The sequence below is a fragment of the Engraulis encrasicolus genome, chromosome 4, assembly GCF_034702125.1.
Source record: "Engraulis encrasicolus isolate BLACKSEA-1 chromosome 4, IST_EnEncr_1.0, whole genome shotgun sequence".
Taxonomy (NCBI): Eukaryota; Metazoa; Chordata; class Actinopteri; order Clupeiformes; family Engraulidae; genus Engraulis; species Engraulis encrasicolus.
The window spans coordinates 2571153-2585835 of NC_085860.1; the positions used below are offsets into that span (position 1 = coordinate 2571153).

A 14683-nucleotide genomic window follows, 5' to 3' on the forward strand; every position below is an offset into this window, starting at 1 on the left:
AAAACACCGTCGACTGGTGGTCTTGTTTAGGGATCACGCTTGTGTTATTATCATACCCAATGTTACGTGCAACGCGCAATTGGCTGACTATTTCCACTTGTAGCCTAAAACTGAGGGAGGGATCAACATACAATGAGCTACACTGAAGCAGATTACTCTGCTTCGCAAAAAAAAACCCAGTGCACCAATAATACCCCCGTCTTCAACCTACTATTTAGGCTACCAGATATATAGGCTAGTAATAGTATTAAGTTGTGCTACCTTGTTTTTTGTGGTAACGACAGTGTAGATCAGGTAGCCTAATAACCTGCAATAGGGGAAGCGGCATGCGCCAGTTTTAAAGACGGAATGTCGTCGCCAAATGTAAAATCACCTCTCTCATGCTGACGGGGCACTACTTCATTAGGCTACAATGTTGTTCATGTCTGTTTGACTCACACTATACGAGTGGTTCAATTTGTGTTTTTGTGCTCATCGCACAAATGAGACAGGCAGGCTTGCTTGATAGGGCTACACAAAGCAAGCGACATCGGTCCACTCAAAATGGTCCGAACTCCGCCGCTTGATTTCATGTCTCCTCAGTCTCTCCATTACGGTTTATTAGCCTACTCTGTTTTGCTATTTTCGTTATTCTTAGCCCTGGCATTACAGATGAAGCAACTGTGATCAGTGAGGTTGTGGAAACGGTTGAATAGGCCTATGGTCCTAAATTGGAAGCGGCCGATGCCAGTTTTGAAGACAGAATGTCGTCGCCAAATTTAAAATTCGATCTCTCTCATGCTGGCGTCACGGGACACACTTAATTACAATGGTGTTCCTGTCTGATTGACTCGGTTTTAATTGTCTTTACCGGTTCAAATTGTAGTAGGTATGCAAACTCTGTATCCTGAGAATACCCGTTCCTGGCTTGAATAGTGCTGAAATAAGTGAGGGACGGATTGGGAGACGGTGAATGCAAGACAGAAAAAAAGTCGAGTTTAAATTCACATTGTGGTCTTGTTTAGGGCTCACACTTGTGTTATTATCAAATGCCCTATCAAATGCCCAATGCTAAATAAAACATGCAATTTGCTGACTGTATTTCTACTACTACTAAAACTGGGGGACGGGCAAGGACGAAAGCACAAACAGACCACAGACACAGGCAGACGCTGCTCTGCAAAAGCGGTGCTATACTGCCCCCCGCATTCCGAATGGCCACAGGGTGTAATGATCACGGTACGCTGCCGCGGCCCGGCACGGTAATGAGCAGATTGAAGTTACACCATCTGTACGACAGCACACCACTTGGGTGAGCCAGGGCCCTCTGATGGTTTCAACCAGACACACAGAAAGAAAACAGTGGTGAATTCATGATTGTGACGTGATTCAGAGGTGGAATAAAATAAAAATAAAAAATAAAAAAACCCCACAAAAGGTATAAAAGGTATCATATAATAAGGGGACGACACGTGAATCTGCCCACACGTCCATTGTCCATGAGAGATGTGTCCGTAAATAAAACCGTCCTCCAAGACAGTCAGTGTGTAACGGTTTCTGTGTTTTTTTCTTAATATATATTTATATATTTATATATATATGTACAAAAGTAAAACTGAAAATATATTTCTCTTTTCTGTACACAGTATTGTTTTTTTTCCTCCTTTTCATCGTTCCTCTTCCTCCCCTTTGTCTTGTATACAAAAATGGCGTTCATCTTCTCTTCATTCTTCTTTTCCCTCTTTCCAACTTCCAAACATTTTAGTCCTCTTTTTGTTGGAAAAAAAAAGAATCTCGTCCAGTCTCACCACACACACATTAATACTCATCCGTACACAAGCACACACTCACACACACACTCTCTCTCTCAGTGCTTTCTCTGTCCACTATTGACTAGTCTGTGTTGCCCCTGTATGGAGCAGGGGTGTCTGTGTAAGGGAGCTGGGGTATGGGATGGGTTCCAGGGTGAGCGTGTAGCATCAGTCTAATGAGATGATGTCTGGGATGGCTCCGTAGATGACAGAGGCCACCGTGTCGGCCGTGCTGGAGCGGGTGGTTGCCGAGGACAGCGTGGTGTGCGTGTGGGCGTGGCTACTGCCGCCGCTGCTGCTGTCCCTCAGGCTGCCGGGTGACACCAGGCCGCTGCTGCTGTTGCTGCTGCTGCTGCCACCACCGCCGCCGCCTCCTCCACTACCATTGGTCACCGCCACCCCTAGGCCAGCCCCGCTGGCCGCCGCCACCGCACTCGATTGGTCCAGGAAGAGTTGGGAGGAGGTGTAGGGCAGGAAGCGGCTCATGAGCAGCTCGTGCTCCTCCGGGGAGGTGGCGGAGGCCGAGGCAGCCGCTGCAGCCGCCATCATGATGTTATAGTGCTGAACAATACAGGTAGACAAGACGCACACACAGGAGACACAGGACAAGGCAAGAAGAAGCACACACAGGAGACACAGGCAAGGGCAAGAAGAAGAAGAAAAAGGAGAGAGAGAGAGAGAGTGTTAATTAAGCAAAGGAAATGTTTAAAATGTGGAGGACAGACGGCCAGATAGAAGATACATGGTGATGAATTAAAGAGAAACGAAGAACAAGATGATGACAAACAGAAAGACAGGGATAAAATGGGGGGGGGCGGGGCAAGTGCACAAGTACACAAAAGTAAACAGAGGAAGAAAACATAACTTTAAGTTAGTGTGTTTTATTTCGTAAAAAACACCCGGACATGATGGAAAACGGAGAACTAGGATAGCATGTTGCAGTGTCACAGCCCCTGCCATTTTAGACATCCACTTAGCATTATGGCTAATAACAGGCTCATATTACAGAATATGTAGGTGGAGGACATGTCTCCGTGGACATCTTATCTTTTCATTTCCTGTTGTCATTAACATTTTTACCAAACGTCTGTCAGGTCAAAAGCAAGCTTAGCAAAGTCGTGTACAATGCTGCCCCCTGTCCACCACTGCAGTTAGAGAGAGCCCACTATTACCACTACTGCTTACCTGGCTGTCATTCTGCAAGAACGCATGGAAAAAGTTCAAGTCTGCCGGAGAGATAAAAAGAAACAAAAATGTGCAGTTAGTCATTGAACACCTTATTAACACAAAGATGCTGAGAAGATGGCCTAGAGTTAAAGTGGAGGATTACGGTGTTGCCATGGTGAATAAAATATACCCCATATGCACCTCATATGTTGAAAATATGATGCATAAAAGCATTTTGGTTAATTTGTGCTTGATGCGCAAAATGAGCACTTGTGCACAAACCGTTTTAAAGATATTTCACTTTTTAGAGCAATGTAAATGCTATTCATATTTTCAACATAAAGAGTGTAAAACTTCATACAGGTATAAAACATACATCTAGGCTTTACCCCATCCACTCTATTAAGAGATTCAAGAGACGCATTCTCAGTGTGAAATGAATGACCATATACAGCCACATAGGCAGCCACATACAAGTGTTTAGAGTTGCAGCTGATGGACACAGATACTGACATTGTTGTTGAAATTCATCACTTATTTCCGGAACACACTGCATATCTTGGCAGCCAAGCTAAAACGTGTCGGAATCACTTCCAGCCTAGTACAGAGCTCTTGCCAAGTCCTTTCTAGAATGTTTTGACAACAGCACAGTTAATATCCGACTTGTGGGGAAAATCCAAAACCCAAGCATTTGTGTACACACGCGCAAACACGGTTATGATTCTTTCCATTGATAAGACTGTATGCGTGTGTGTGTGTGTGTGCGTGTGTGTGTGTGTGTGTGTGTGTGTGTGTGTGTGTGTGTGTGTGTGTGTGTGTGTGTGTGTCCATACCCAGCTCGCTGTGTGCAGGGTAGAAGTGGCGGTAGTCCTGGATGAGGGGAGGGGGTGGAGGGATGTAGCTGGTCTCCATGCCTGGCATACTGGGAGCTCGCGTCACCGGAGACGCCTGATGGCGCAGGTTTAATACACTGTAAAGGGAGAAAGAGAAAGAGGAACAGAGAGATGAGGGTTGTGAAGGAGAGCATGAAAAGGGAGAGATAGAGGGGAAAAAATAAGACAGAAAAAGGGAGAAAAATTAAGGTAATGTTGGAGAGAGAGAGAGAGAGATAGAGAGAGAGAGAGAGAGAGAGAGAGAGAGAGAGAGAGAGAGAGAGAGAGAGAGAGAGAGAGAGAGAGAGAGAGAGAGAGAGGGAGGGAGAGGGGAGAGAGAGGGAGGGAGGGAAGGGATTATATTACTCCAGTGTTTCGCGAGGATTTTATTATTGCAGGAGTGCTCAGTTCAAATACATTAATCCAATTATGCAAGAGGGGAATTTGAAAATAACCTTATGGAAATTTCTGGCAATCTCTAAGTGAAGAAAAAAAAGTGTAAAGTGCGCTCACATCCGAAAGTAGCAACTAGCTACGGGCGCAGAATATCAAAAATAGTATATGGAGAAAAAGTAAAAAAAACATTTGCACAGTGTAAAAGCTCCCTTGTCGTGATTTTATTGTGAAAAAAGGCACGTTTCGACCGACCTGACGAAGACCTTGCCTGTCGAAACGTTGTGCCTTTTTTCACAATAAAATCACGACAAGGGAGCTTTTACGGTGTGCGACTATTTTTTTTTTTTTACTTTTTCTCCAATCTCTAAGTGAAGAACATAAGATCATTTCAGACTTAAAATAAGCCTTTGGCTGTAGTGCTTACAGTTTGCAAATGAAAGGCATTACTTCTAAGCAGGGCTCTAAATTAACACCCAAAAACCAGCCAAATGCTAGTGAAATATCAGTTTCTCTGGTAGAAAAGGCCCACTTACAAGCAATCACCCATTGACCCATGATTGACCCGTTATAATTATGGCTGGTGATGAAAAAGTTAATTTAGCACTCCGCCCATAAGGCAACCTAACTTATTTACAGCTGCTTCCATCACTTCAGTAACTATACTGCATTGCCGTTGAATACATAGAAGGAAAAACTCCCTAACTCAGTGGTTCCCAAACGCTTTATGCTGCGACCCCCTTTCGGAACTAATATTCATATGAAACTGCACCGCACAGCATAGCATAGTCCCTACAATTACGATGGTCATATGTCTTAGCAAACATCTTCTGGTAGAGTAAGATACCCCAAACCCTGCCTCAAGTTCGGTCTCCTAAGGGGCTGTTGCCCCCTCCTTCTTTTTTCTGTGGCGTTTGGTGACAGCTTGGATAATATGTGCGCTACCGCCATCTACAGCACTAAGGGAACTCCAATTATTCTCAACCTAAAGTCTCCGAAGGTCTCCTAACCGCAGGTCTCCTCCTAAAGGGGCGTTCACCTGATGTCACATGGATCCAGGAAAAGTACGAGCTTGATGCATCTTACTGTACTAGGTCTTTGTAGCCAACTAACCCTCCCATCCTCCTAAAAAGCAAAATGTTTTGTCGGGAAACCACAGAAAAACCACACAATGAAGACACACCCTTTGCTGACTGGAGGGGAGGTGGGCGACAGGGAAGGGCAAGAGCGTTTGGGCGGAGGCTCGTCATCGTCGTCGTCGTCGTCTGAGGAGCTGTCCAGTGTCAGGTCGATGATCTCCACCTTCTTGCCATCACCACCATGTGACGAGCTGTTCCGATGCTCTGACATCGACCTGTGGGAGTCTAGGAGAGGGAAGAGGGGGGAGAGGAAGAAATTAAACCTAAGACATCCATCATCAAATCAAATTTCAGTTGGGTTTTATGTTTTGTGGGGTTTTACAGCTGTGACATCAACCACTACAACACAATACTTGACCCAACGTCCAGGAAAGTGTACAATACTAATAAATAAAAAAGTAAGGACTGCACAAAAATTGTTATGAAACTACCAGCATGGACTTAACATTCAGTGCACTGTACTAGCTACTACGCTAAGTTGAAGTAAAAAAAAGAAACGAAAAAAAAAAGAAAAAAAAGAATGTGTCACGGTGCCACTGCTGAAACGTCACTGACCCACATAGGAATGGCCGAATTCAGAAACATTTAATGGAGGGAGGGGTGAACGTGCAGAAATTTGGAATAGGAGTCTAATTTCATCCAATCGCTAACATTTTGTTTCCTGGTGAACCAGTAGCCTGTAAGTAACAGGCTACTGGCACACTGCCCTTTCACGCCTCTCCGCAGGCGGGGTTTAGTCAAATGATGCTTGCACGTGGTTGGAGCAACCTCATATGAATGACATGACACTTCGACCACTCACGTTGAAGCTTTGTGACGTAGGACGTGTCGTCACGTAAGCGCTGCCAGGTCGGGAACCAAAACACAACAACATCCTTTAGAAAATCAACTTGAGATATTTTGGATAACACCGCTGAAATTACTGCTTCCATCCCGACGCATGATAACTCCTCGCACGCCGTCATTAGTGTTGTGATTCAGGGAGGGGGCGGGCACAGCCGAACTACCCTGGGGGAGGGAGTTGCGTTCGATAAACGTCATACCCACTGAAATCCCTCCCTACGATCCTGATTCGTCGTGCTGCCCCGTTTATTTCGTAAACGGAGGAGGAGAGCGAATCACAGGTGTACCAGAAGGTTTGTGTAGCCCAGCCCCCTGGGCGTCAACACATAAGCTTCTGGTTCACCAGGAAAAACATTTTGTTCATGACATTGAAAAACGATTATTGGTGAGAGGGGTGAACTCCATTGATGTGTGCCCTCCTTCCTCATCCCTCTCTCTCCCATTCGCTAATTGGCCGTTTGTCTGGAAACAAAACCAGACAACAACGTCTCCTTGAATTCCCAACCCAGATGTAACGTGTAACGCATTTTTTAAATCCCATATAAACATGGATAAGCCTTGGGAGAGCACAGGGCCAGGATAATCTGACACTTAAGCACATCACACTATTGTTTACTGGAGGGTAACAAAAAAATCCCAGCATCCTGTTCAGTCACAAAATCTACTGTGGGGGAATGAGCATCGCCATGCAGACTGTGGTGGATGGGAGATCAGCGGTGGCTACTGGAGTAGCAAGTGGAAACTCAAGACAGACAGACAGACAGACAAGAGAGGCCTGCATGAACGGGGCTGCGCTGGCCTTGACTCCACTTGACCCAACCTGACAGGATGGGATTTACGGAGCTGAGGTGCTAATACATTAACCTCCAGTCCGACCGGACCCAATCTGAGCGGACAGGATGGGTATTTATGGAGCCGGGTGTACACACATAAACCCTCCAGTGCAACCCGACCCAGTCCGAGCTGTAAGGACTGGATATACAGAACTGGGGGAAGACTCCCACGTACCCTCCAGTCCAAACCTGGCCCAATCTGAGCTGACAGGACGGAATTTTACGGAGCTGGGTGTGCTCGTACGTACCCTCCAGCCCGTTGGAAGATGCCGACACTTCTTGCACAACCTTTTTGGACCTCATTGGCGACCAGTTCCCATCTTCCTTAAACTGGATCTCGTCGCAGTCCGCACAGCTGCTCAGGATTTCCATAAAAAGCCTGCCCGAAGGACAACACACACACACACACAAACACTTTATTTAAAATATAAACCCAGCTTTATCATGCAACACATAATTCAATGACCAGTTCAACAAAGTTCTCTATCTAAAGGACAATCAGTGCTTTTATGTTCCTTTTCCTAAGCACATGAAAAGGTTAAGCAAGGATGTGGACTTAAAAAGTCATCGCACTAATGATTTAATCAAGAAGTGAAGTCTAGCAATGAGCTGCCTCCTGAACTATGCAGCCTTGTCTGAGCCTCTCCCTGTGCTCAACAATGGAACATGAACACAGTAATTAAATTGAGAAATGGCAGCAGCATAAACCCAGACGACAGAATAGATGACACACACACTCCGAAAAAAGAAAGAGGCACGGGAAGATACTGGGAGGAAGAGAGAGGGAGACAGTGACATTACCCATCATGGGATGAGGATAATAACAAAGGGAGAGAGAGAGAGAGAGAGAGAGAGAGAGAGAGAGAGAGAGAGAGAGAGAGAGAGAGAGAGAGAGAGAGAGAGAGAGAGAGAGAGAGAGAGAGAGAGAGAGAGAGAGAGAGAGAGAGAGAGAGAGAGAGAGAGAGAGAGTGTACCCGTCAATGATGAGGTGTTCATAGGGTGCCTTCTTGTCGCATACAGGGCAGACCCATGTGGGCTTCTTCTCGTTCATCTGGAGGTAGAGGGTGGCGTCGAAACACTGCAGGTGTGAACACGTCAGCGCCCGGCACGGGATCGTCAGACGCATCTTACCCAGCTGCAATCACGCACAAGCACACACAGAAACCAGTCTCAATACAACCATGTGCACATGCGCGGCGCGCACACACACACCAATCTCACCACAGTAAGATGAATAAAAGTGCATGCATTCTCATGCTCACACCTGTGCACGCAAGCACACACACACGACTCACCGGACACAGTAAGGACACTCGCAGGCTAGTAGTGGCAATTTCACTGTCTGGATCTGCCGTCAGCTTCTCCTTGACTGTGGAAGTAGAGAGAAAGACAGTGAGATCATGACCTCGTATTAAACACCTAAAAATCACTCACTTACTCTCACACACACACACGCACACGCACACGCGCGCACACACACACACACACACTTAAAATATTACAAGTTTTTGCTGTTCAAGTGTTGTCTTGGAACTACAAAGACATCTTCCCAGAAGCTGGTCAGTAACCTCGTCCAACCTCTCATAATCTACAAAGTATCTCATTTCCTAACTTGAAAATGTCCAACCTGTATGAACATGAAAACCTATTGGATTTAAGCATTCCAGGTCATGCACATTTGTATAAAAAGACAGTGTGTGGTCTAGGGAGCCCCGACAACCTAGATCAGGTGTGCATAATTATCAGGCAACTTTGTAAATCGGTCACAAAATAGATCCAACAAGCCCTGAGAAGTCAACCATTTTGAAGTCTTCCAGAGACATGTGCCGGTCTTGAAATTGCCAAAATGTTGGTCTTGTTAGCATACAGGTTGGTGTTGGAAAATATGCATAGAATGGACGATATGGTCAGACAACTTATTCGCCCAATAATTCTGCACACCCTGTGTGGTCAGCGACATTCAGCATTGTGTTCTTGCTTGTGTGTGTGTGTGTGTGTGTGTGTGTGTGTGTGTGTGTGTGTGTGTGTGTGTGTGTGTGTGTGTGTGTGTGTGTGTGTGTGTGTGTGTGTGATACTCACTGAGTGCTCTGGAGTGGTCTGGGTTTCGGATGCCTTTTGAACGCAGCCTCTGAAGCAACGTTGACGACGACTGCTGACGCACAAGGTACACAGCCATGGAGAAGCTCTGTGACGCATACACAGACAACATTTGTTAGCCAGTCAAATAGCGCATAGGGAAGCTTATAAGGTTCAATCAATACAGTCAATATGTAACGATATTGCACCGAACCGAGGGATCGCGGTACGCAGACCCACGAACCCCTATCGCGAACCTTCCTCGCAGAACCGCGATGCGCCCTTTCAAAGTTGTTACCTCAGTTTAGAAAACACCAGGCAGGCTACATGCAGCAAAGAGTTTGCATATGCGCTTTAAAAAAACAGGTAGAAAAAGGGTGCACACATGTGAGAAACACTTCTCTTCTCTAACCCCTTTCTCTTACAAATTGCTGCGTCCAACAAGCACCTGCATTAGTTGTTATCCATTGCCTGAGTAACCTCCGCGAGACGAATAACGTGCGCAAACATCGGAAGGTGAAGCATAGAAATGAACTACAGGGCAAGAAGGTTTTTACAAACGTGTCAAGATTTTTTTGATTTATGCATGCGCGATGTGTGGCGAATTGACGTTGGAGGGGAGAGACAGAGAGAGAGAGCGAGATGCTCCGCCTGCCCAAATTCATAAAGCAGAAATCGCTAGTAAGGGAGGTGCCAGAAATTGGACGAACGTTGAGGTCGATTGGCAGGATATTAGGCTGCATTATTTCTTCCCCGCATGAATATGTTACAAGTGATTGATGCACCGATCTGTGGTGAGTGATAGATGGAGCAGAGCAGACAGAGAGAGAGAGAGCGAAATGGTCCACCTTCCCAAATTCATAAACTAGCCTGAAATCGCTAGTAAGGGAGCTGCCCGAAGTTTGACAAGCGTTCAGGTTGATTAGCAGGATAGTCTATTAGGCAGCATTTGGGAAAACGTGCTCCTTCACTTCAGCCTTTGCATTCATTCTCCATCTTGACAAAATGTCAAAAGGACAACATGTGTGTTACGTAGCAGTGAGAACATAAAGGTTCATTCCGAGTTTTGATTGTAGCTTACAAGCTATGGGTGTGCGCTGCTGCACGATAAAAAAGTCAAGAAAATATCAAACATCAAAACTAACCGTTGCTTTAATGATTAAGTAACTTAATCATATTCCATACAGCATGTTTTCTGACGACATATGACCAGTGTTTTTTTCAGGTAATGTTTATATTAATGTTTGTTTGATAAAGTGAAACAGTTGACTTGTTAATAGGCTACTTACTGGCACCCAAACCTTTCTCTTTCTGTCTCTCTCACACGATCAGCATCTCGGCATATGATCTAAGCCTATTAATAATTAGCCTATTTTTCCATGGTGAACTATAATATCACTTTTTTCACTGTGTTGTGTTTTGATGTCAACACCTGGGGAACAGGTTGCAGTGGTAGATCTACCTGCTACATCATTTAGTAGACCTACAAAATTAATGTAAGCAGGTAAACCCAAAAAGTAATGAATTAAAAAGTGTATACATATATATATATATATATATATATATATATATATATATATACTAACCCCAACTCCGATGAAGTTGGGACGTTTGGTAAACAGTGAATAAAATCAAAATGCTATCATTTTCAAAACACTCAATCTATTCATTAGATGGAGAATAGTGAAAAGACAACATATTAAGTGTTAAAAACCGAGAAAAAATATTGTTTTGGGGGACATATGTACTCATTTCTAATTTGAGAAATCCAACACGTCTCAAAAGAGTTGGGACGGGGACAATAAATGGCAGCAAATGTCGAGGAAGACTAAAAACAAAACAAAAGACAACACTTAACAGTTAAATACATTAACCGATGAGATGATTTTATATAAAAAACAGTGTTAATTCCTATCTTGGACATGATTTCACCAGCTTAAATGGTGGGTGTATTCCTTGTCATGTTTTGCAATGTTTTCCTTTCTGTAGTGCTTACAGTGTGACAGGTCTTGACCAAAAACCCACCATTTTATCACATGCTGGTCCTTATGATGGAGCCAAACTGTTAAAACATAGTAGAGAATGCAATTTGACCTTACTATGTGGCAGTAATCGAAGATCTCCCTTCAAAATATAATGCATGAGTGGCTTTTCATGCTGTTTAAAACCCATTTATACCATTCAGCACTGTATTTAACTCTACAGATGAGTGAGAACATCTTAACCAATGCACTACTGCATCCGCATGCCATCATGGAGGCTGACTTTTGAAGCTAGCACTAACACAAGTTGGATGGTCCATTTTCACTGTAGCACAGGATGTGCAATGCTCTATTATTGTCAAAAAGAATGGACTTCTACAACTTATGCTGACTTCTGTAAGCAAAGGACAGTTTCCCATGTCTTCTGGGTCTATTTCAAGTGAGCTCAGGTGCTTAGGAGAATGTTAAACCCCTGTGTCATTTTCATGCATTAAGCATTCTTAATATGGTCAATTTTCAATAGCTCTAGCACTCCAGGAATTAGAGTGAGACTACAGCCAATATATATTTCATGATGTCATGAACCTATACAATGATTTTATTAACAAAAATATGTCTTATATACACTCAATCGTGGTAAATCAAAGGGAATTCAAAAATGTTTGTAATAACTATGGTAATTATTCCCTTTGCATCTTTAATTCTGAGTGACTCAGCCTCTCTGTGATGATCTTATACCTGGACACCTATATTGTCCGTCAGTACAATTCATTTTGAAATGTTCTTCTTTGTTGTTTTATCTTATTTGGATGTTTACTAAATTTCACTGATCCCCGTCCCAACTCTTTTGAGACGTGTTGGATTTATCAAATTAGAAATGAGTACATATGTCCCCCAAAACAATATTTTTTTCTCGGTTTTAACACTTAATATGTTGTCTTTTCACTATTCTCCATCTAATGAATAGATTGAATGTTTTGAAAATGATAGCATTTTGATTTTATTCACTGTTTACCAAACGTCCCAACTTCATCGGAGTTGGGGTTTGTATACCGTATACGTGGGCCGTATCGAACCGTGGGTCACATATCGTGATACAAACCGAATCGTTTGTGGGGTGTAAGCTTATCGTTACAGCCCTAGTCAATATACAACTTCAATCATTGAATTTACAAGTCTAGTTACATTTCGTTCAAAAGGCGTCGTTATTTACTTAACATAAAATAATATATACTTTATATACTGTACATATACACACAGCTCATAAAGACAATAAGTCACCAAACTCAGCCTCCACAATCAGTCACTAAACTAACTGGAGTCGTTTAGGAGGAGAGAGTGTCTGCTATGCACAGCGTGATGCACTGTGATGTAAGTTTACCCGTCCGATCTCTGAGGTCCAGGAGACGATGATGGTGTTGGGGACGGTGGTGGTGAGGCGCACCAGGGAGGTGATGTTGATTGGCCGGCTCGGCCGCTTTGGCTCCACTCCGTTTTTGGTGGGGGGAAGATAGCCCTGAGGAACGGTGACGGGGACAGGGAGGTTGGAGATGGGGGTGGGGAGAGGACAGGAAAGATGAAAGTGAACATCCTCATTCATATTGTTTGTGTTGTGCAAAGATTTCAGTTGCAAGCAAAACATCTTTCGAGTTCCAATTTACAACGTAACTGTTTGATGGATATGAACCATAGATTCTATATTACTACATTATACATTCTATGATATGAACGATTGAAGACACTGAAGCCCCCTGCACATTACATGCGGTAATACGAATCCGATTTGACCGTTAACCATTCATTGTCTATGGAGAACCGCATTCCGTATGCGGTTGGAGTCCGGACAGTCCGGTGCGGAAGAAAGTCCGCATCCGAGAGCCTCCGCATACGTTCAAATATTTCAACTCGTCCGGAAAATTCCGTGCCTGACCGTGCGGTAAAGAGAGCTGTTGCTATGGTGATGATAAACACTTTAGGATTTCCCACGGATCATCTCAAAAATTAATAGATAAATATCAAAATTACGCCGTTTTAAGCTGTTAAAAACGGCGATAATGTTCAAACTTTATCATTATATAATCCACACTAGATAGGTGGACAAGAAAACAAGCATTTATGATTTGATACGAAATTACGAAAACCAAATTCATCACCAAACACACCAATACTTTTCACACATGATCTTTATCAGTAAGACACTACAAAAAAGTGAAACGAAGCGTTTTTAGTGTTCAAATAAAGAAGTTTGGAGGCATTTTCTGCTCCGTCCGCCATGTTTCAAACCAGCCACTACTAGACTGCTTGCGGGAGTTTTTCTGAAGTAATACGGTGTCCACTAGGTGGCTACCACTCCGGTGATGCGGTGACCGTATTGCCCAGTGTGCAGGGGGCTTCACAGACTTTGGTTAGTTTTCATTATGCCACATAATAACACCGCAAACCCTTCATGTGTAAACAGAGTGTACATCGTTATCTATTGGAGTACAGAGTACTTTAATTTTCCTGAATTTCCAGTATTGTCCTGTGTTTATTGCCATGGCACTTTGTCGTGTAATCCACTAGGGGGCAGCATAGTGGTAGAATAGTGAAGGAAAAGTTTTCATGTTTAAGAGTTGAATGTGACTGGAGTCATCATGGCTCTCTCTGAGCTTATACAACACCAGCGGAACAGTGATCAGTGACCAGGGACAATCATTGTAAGGTTAGCTACAGAGGAGGGACAGGTCGAGGGGGTACAGTGTGACGCGAGGGGACATACCGGGAGGTTGCATGGCTTGCCGTTAACTTTGACGCAGAGATTGGGAGGGAAGTGATCTTCCTGAGGGCAACTCGTTTCTGATAGACAAAACCTGCAAACGAGAGAGAGAGAGAGAGAGAGAGAGAGAGAGAGAGAGAGAGAGAGAGAGAGAGAGAGAGAGAGAGAGAGAGACGGGGAAAAATAGAGTAAGAGAAAGGATGTCAGACAGAAAGTAAGATTTTACCGTCTTGTATTTTCAACTAACAATTAATACGAAATCCACATCCTGCTTCAAGACAACCTCCTGCTCATCCTGCTTGCACACAATGCCTCAGTGACATGAATGCTAAATTTTAGTTTGGCAACAAGAGACCTTCGTCGGTTCTTGAACAAGTTTCATAACTAAATCTCACGCATACATTATCCCACAGTACATGTTGTCAAAGAAGCCTTCAGTACAATGGTCCAGCATAACAAGCCTCTCAAAATGGCCTACGAGTGCTTATCTGTGCATGTATGGAAAAAGAAGGCTGCAGACTTATTCATGCTGGCCCTGGTTTATAATGGGGTCACCTCACTTCACAGGAGGAGAGAACATCACAGCTGTGCGTGTGCGTGTGCGTTTGTGTGTGATGATAGGGTCACGTCAGGAGGCAAAGAAGAAAGACCAACACCAAATAGAACGTCTAGAGTGTTACATACGTATGGACATTGTGTACCACAATGTGGCCTTGCTTTACCATCCTATGTGGGGAGATAGACGTCACACTGGAGAGAGAGAGGGGTAGGGAGGACAGATGCTTTGTTGTTTACAAGGGTCTGTCAAACAGACACACGAGAGTGCAGATCTT

General features: G+C 44.0%; 1 protein-coding gene across 1 annotated transcript in view; it reads right to left on the reverse strand.

Annotated features, from left to right (window-relative positions):
• Positions 1–1652: 1652 nt before the first annotated feature.
• The window catches only part of pias1b (protein inhibitor of activated STAT, 1b), a 44569-nt gene continuing 31538 nt past the window's right edge, over positions 1653–14683 (reverse strand). The window contains exons 6-15 of the mRNA XM_063196527.1: positions 13854–13944; positions 12477–12611; positions 9117–9222; positions 8333–8406; positions 8012–8172; positions 7286–7416; positions 5406–5586; positions 3791–3927; positions 2976–3016; positions 1653–2351 (exon numbers count right to left, since the gene is read on the reverse strand). Of these exons, the coding sequence (XP_063052597.1) occupies positions 1959–2351; positions 2976–3016; positions 3791–3927; positions 5406–5586; positions 7286–7416; positions 8012–8172; positions 8333–8406; positions 9117–9222; positions 12477–12611; positions 13854–13944 (1450 nt within the window). The 3' untranslated portion in view covers positions 1653–1958. The remainder of the gene's footprint in view (positions 2352–2975; positions 3017–3790; positions 3928–5405; positions 5587–7285; positions 7417–8011; positions 8173–8332; positions 8407–9116; positions 9223–12476; positions 12612–13853; positions 13945–14683) is intronic.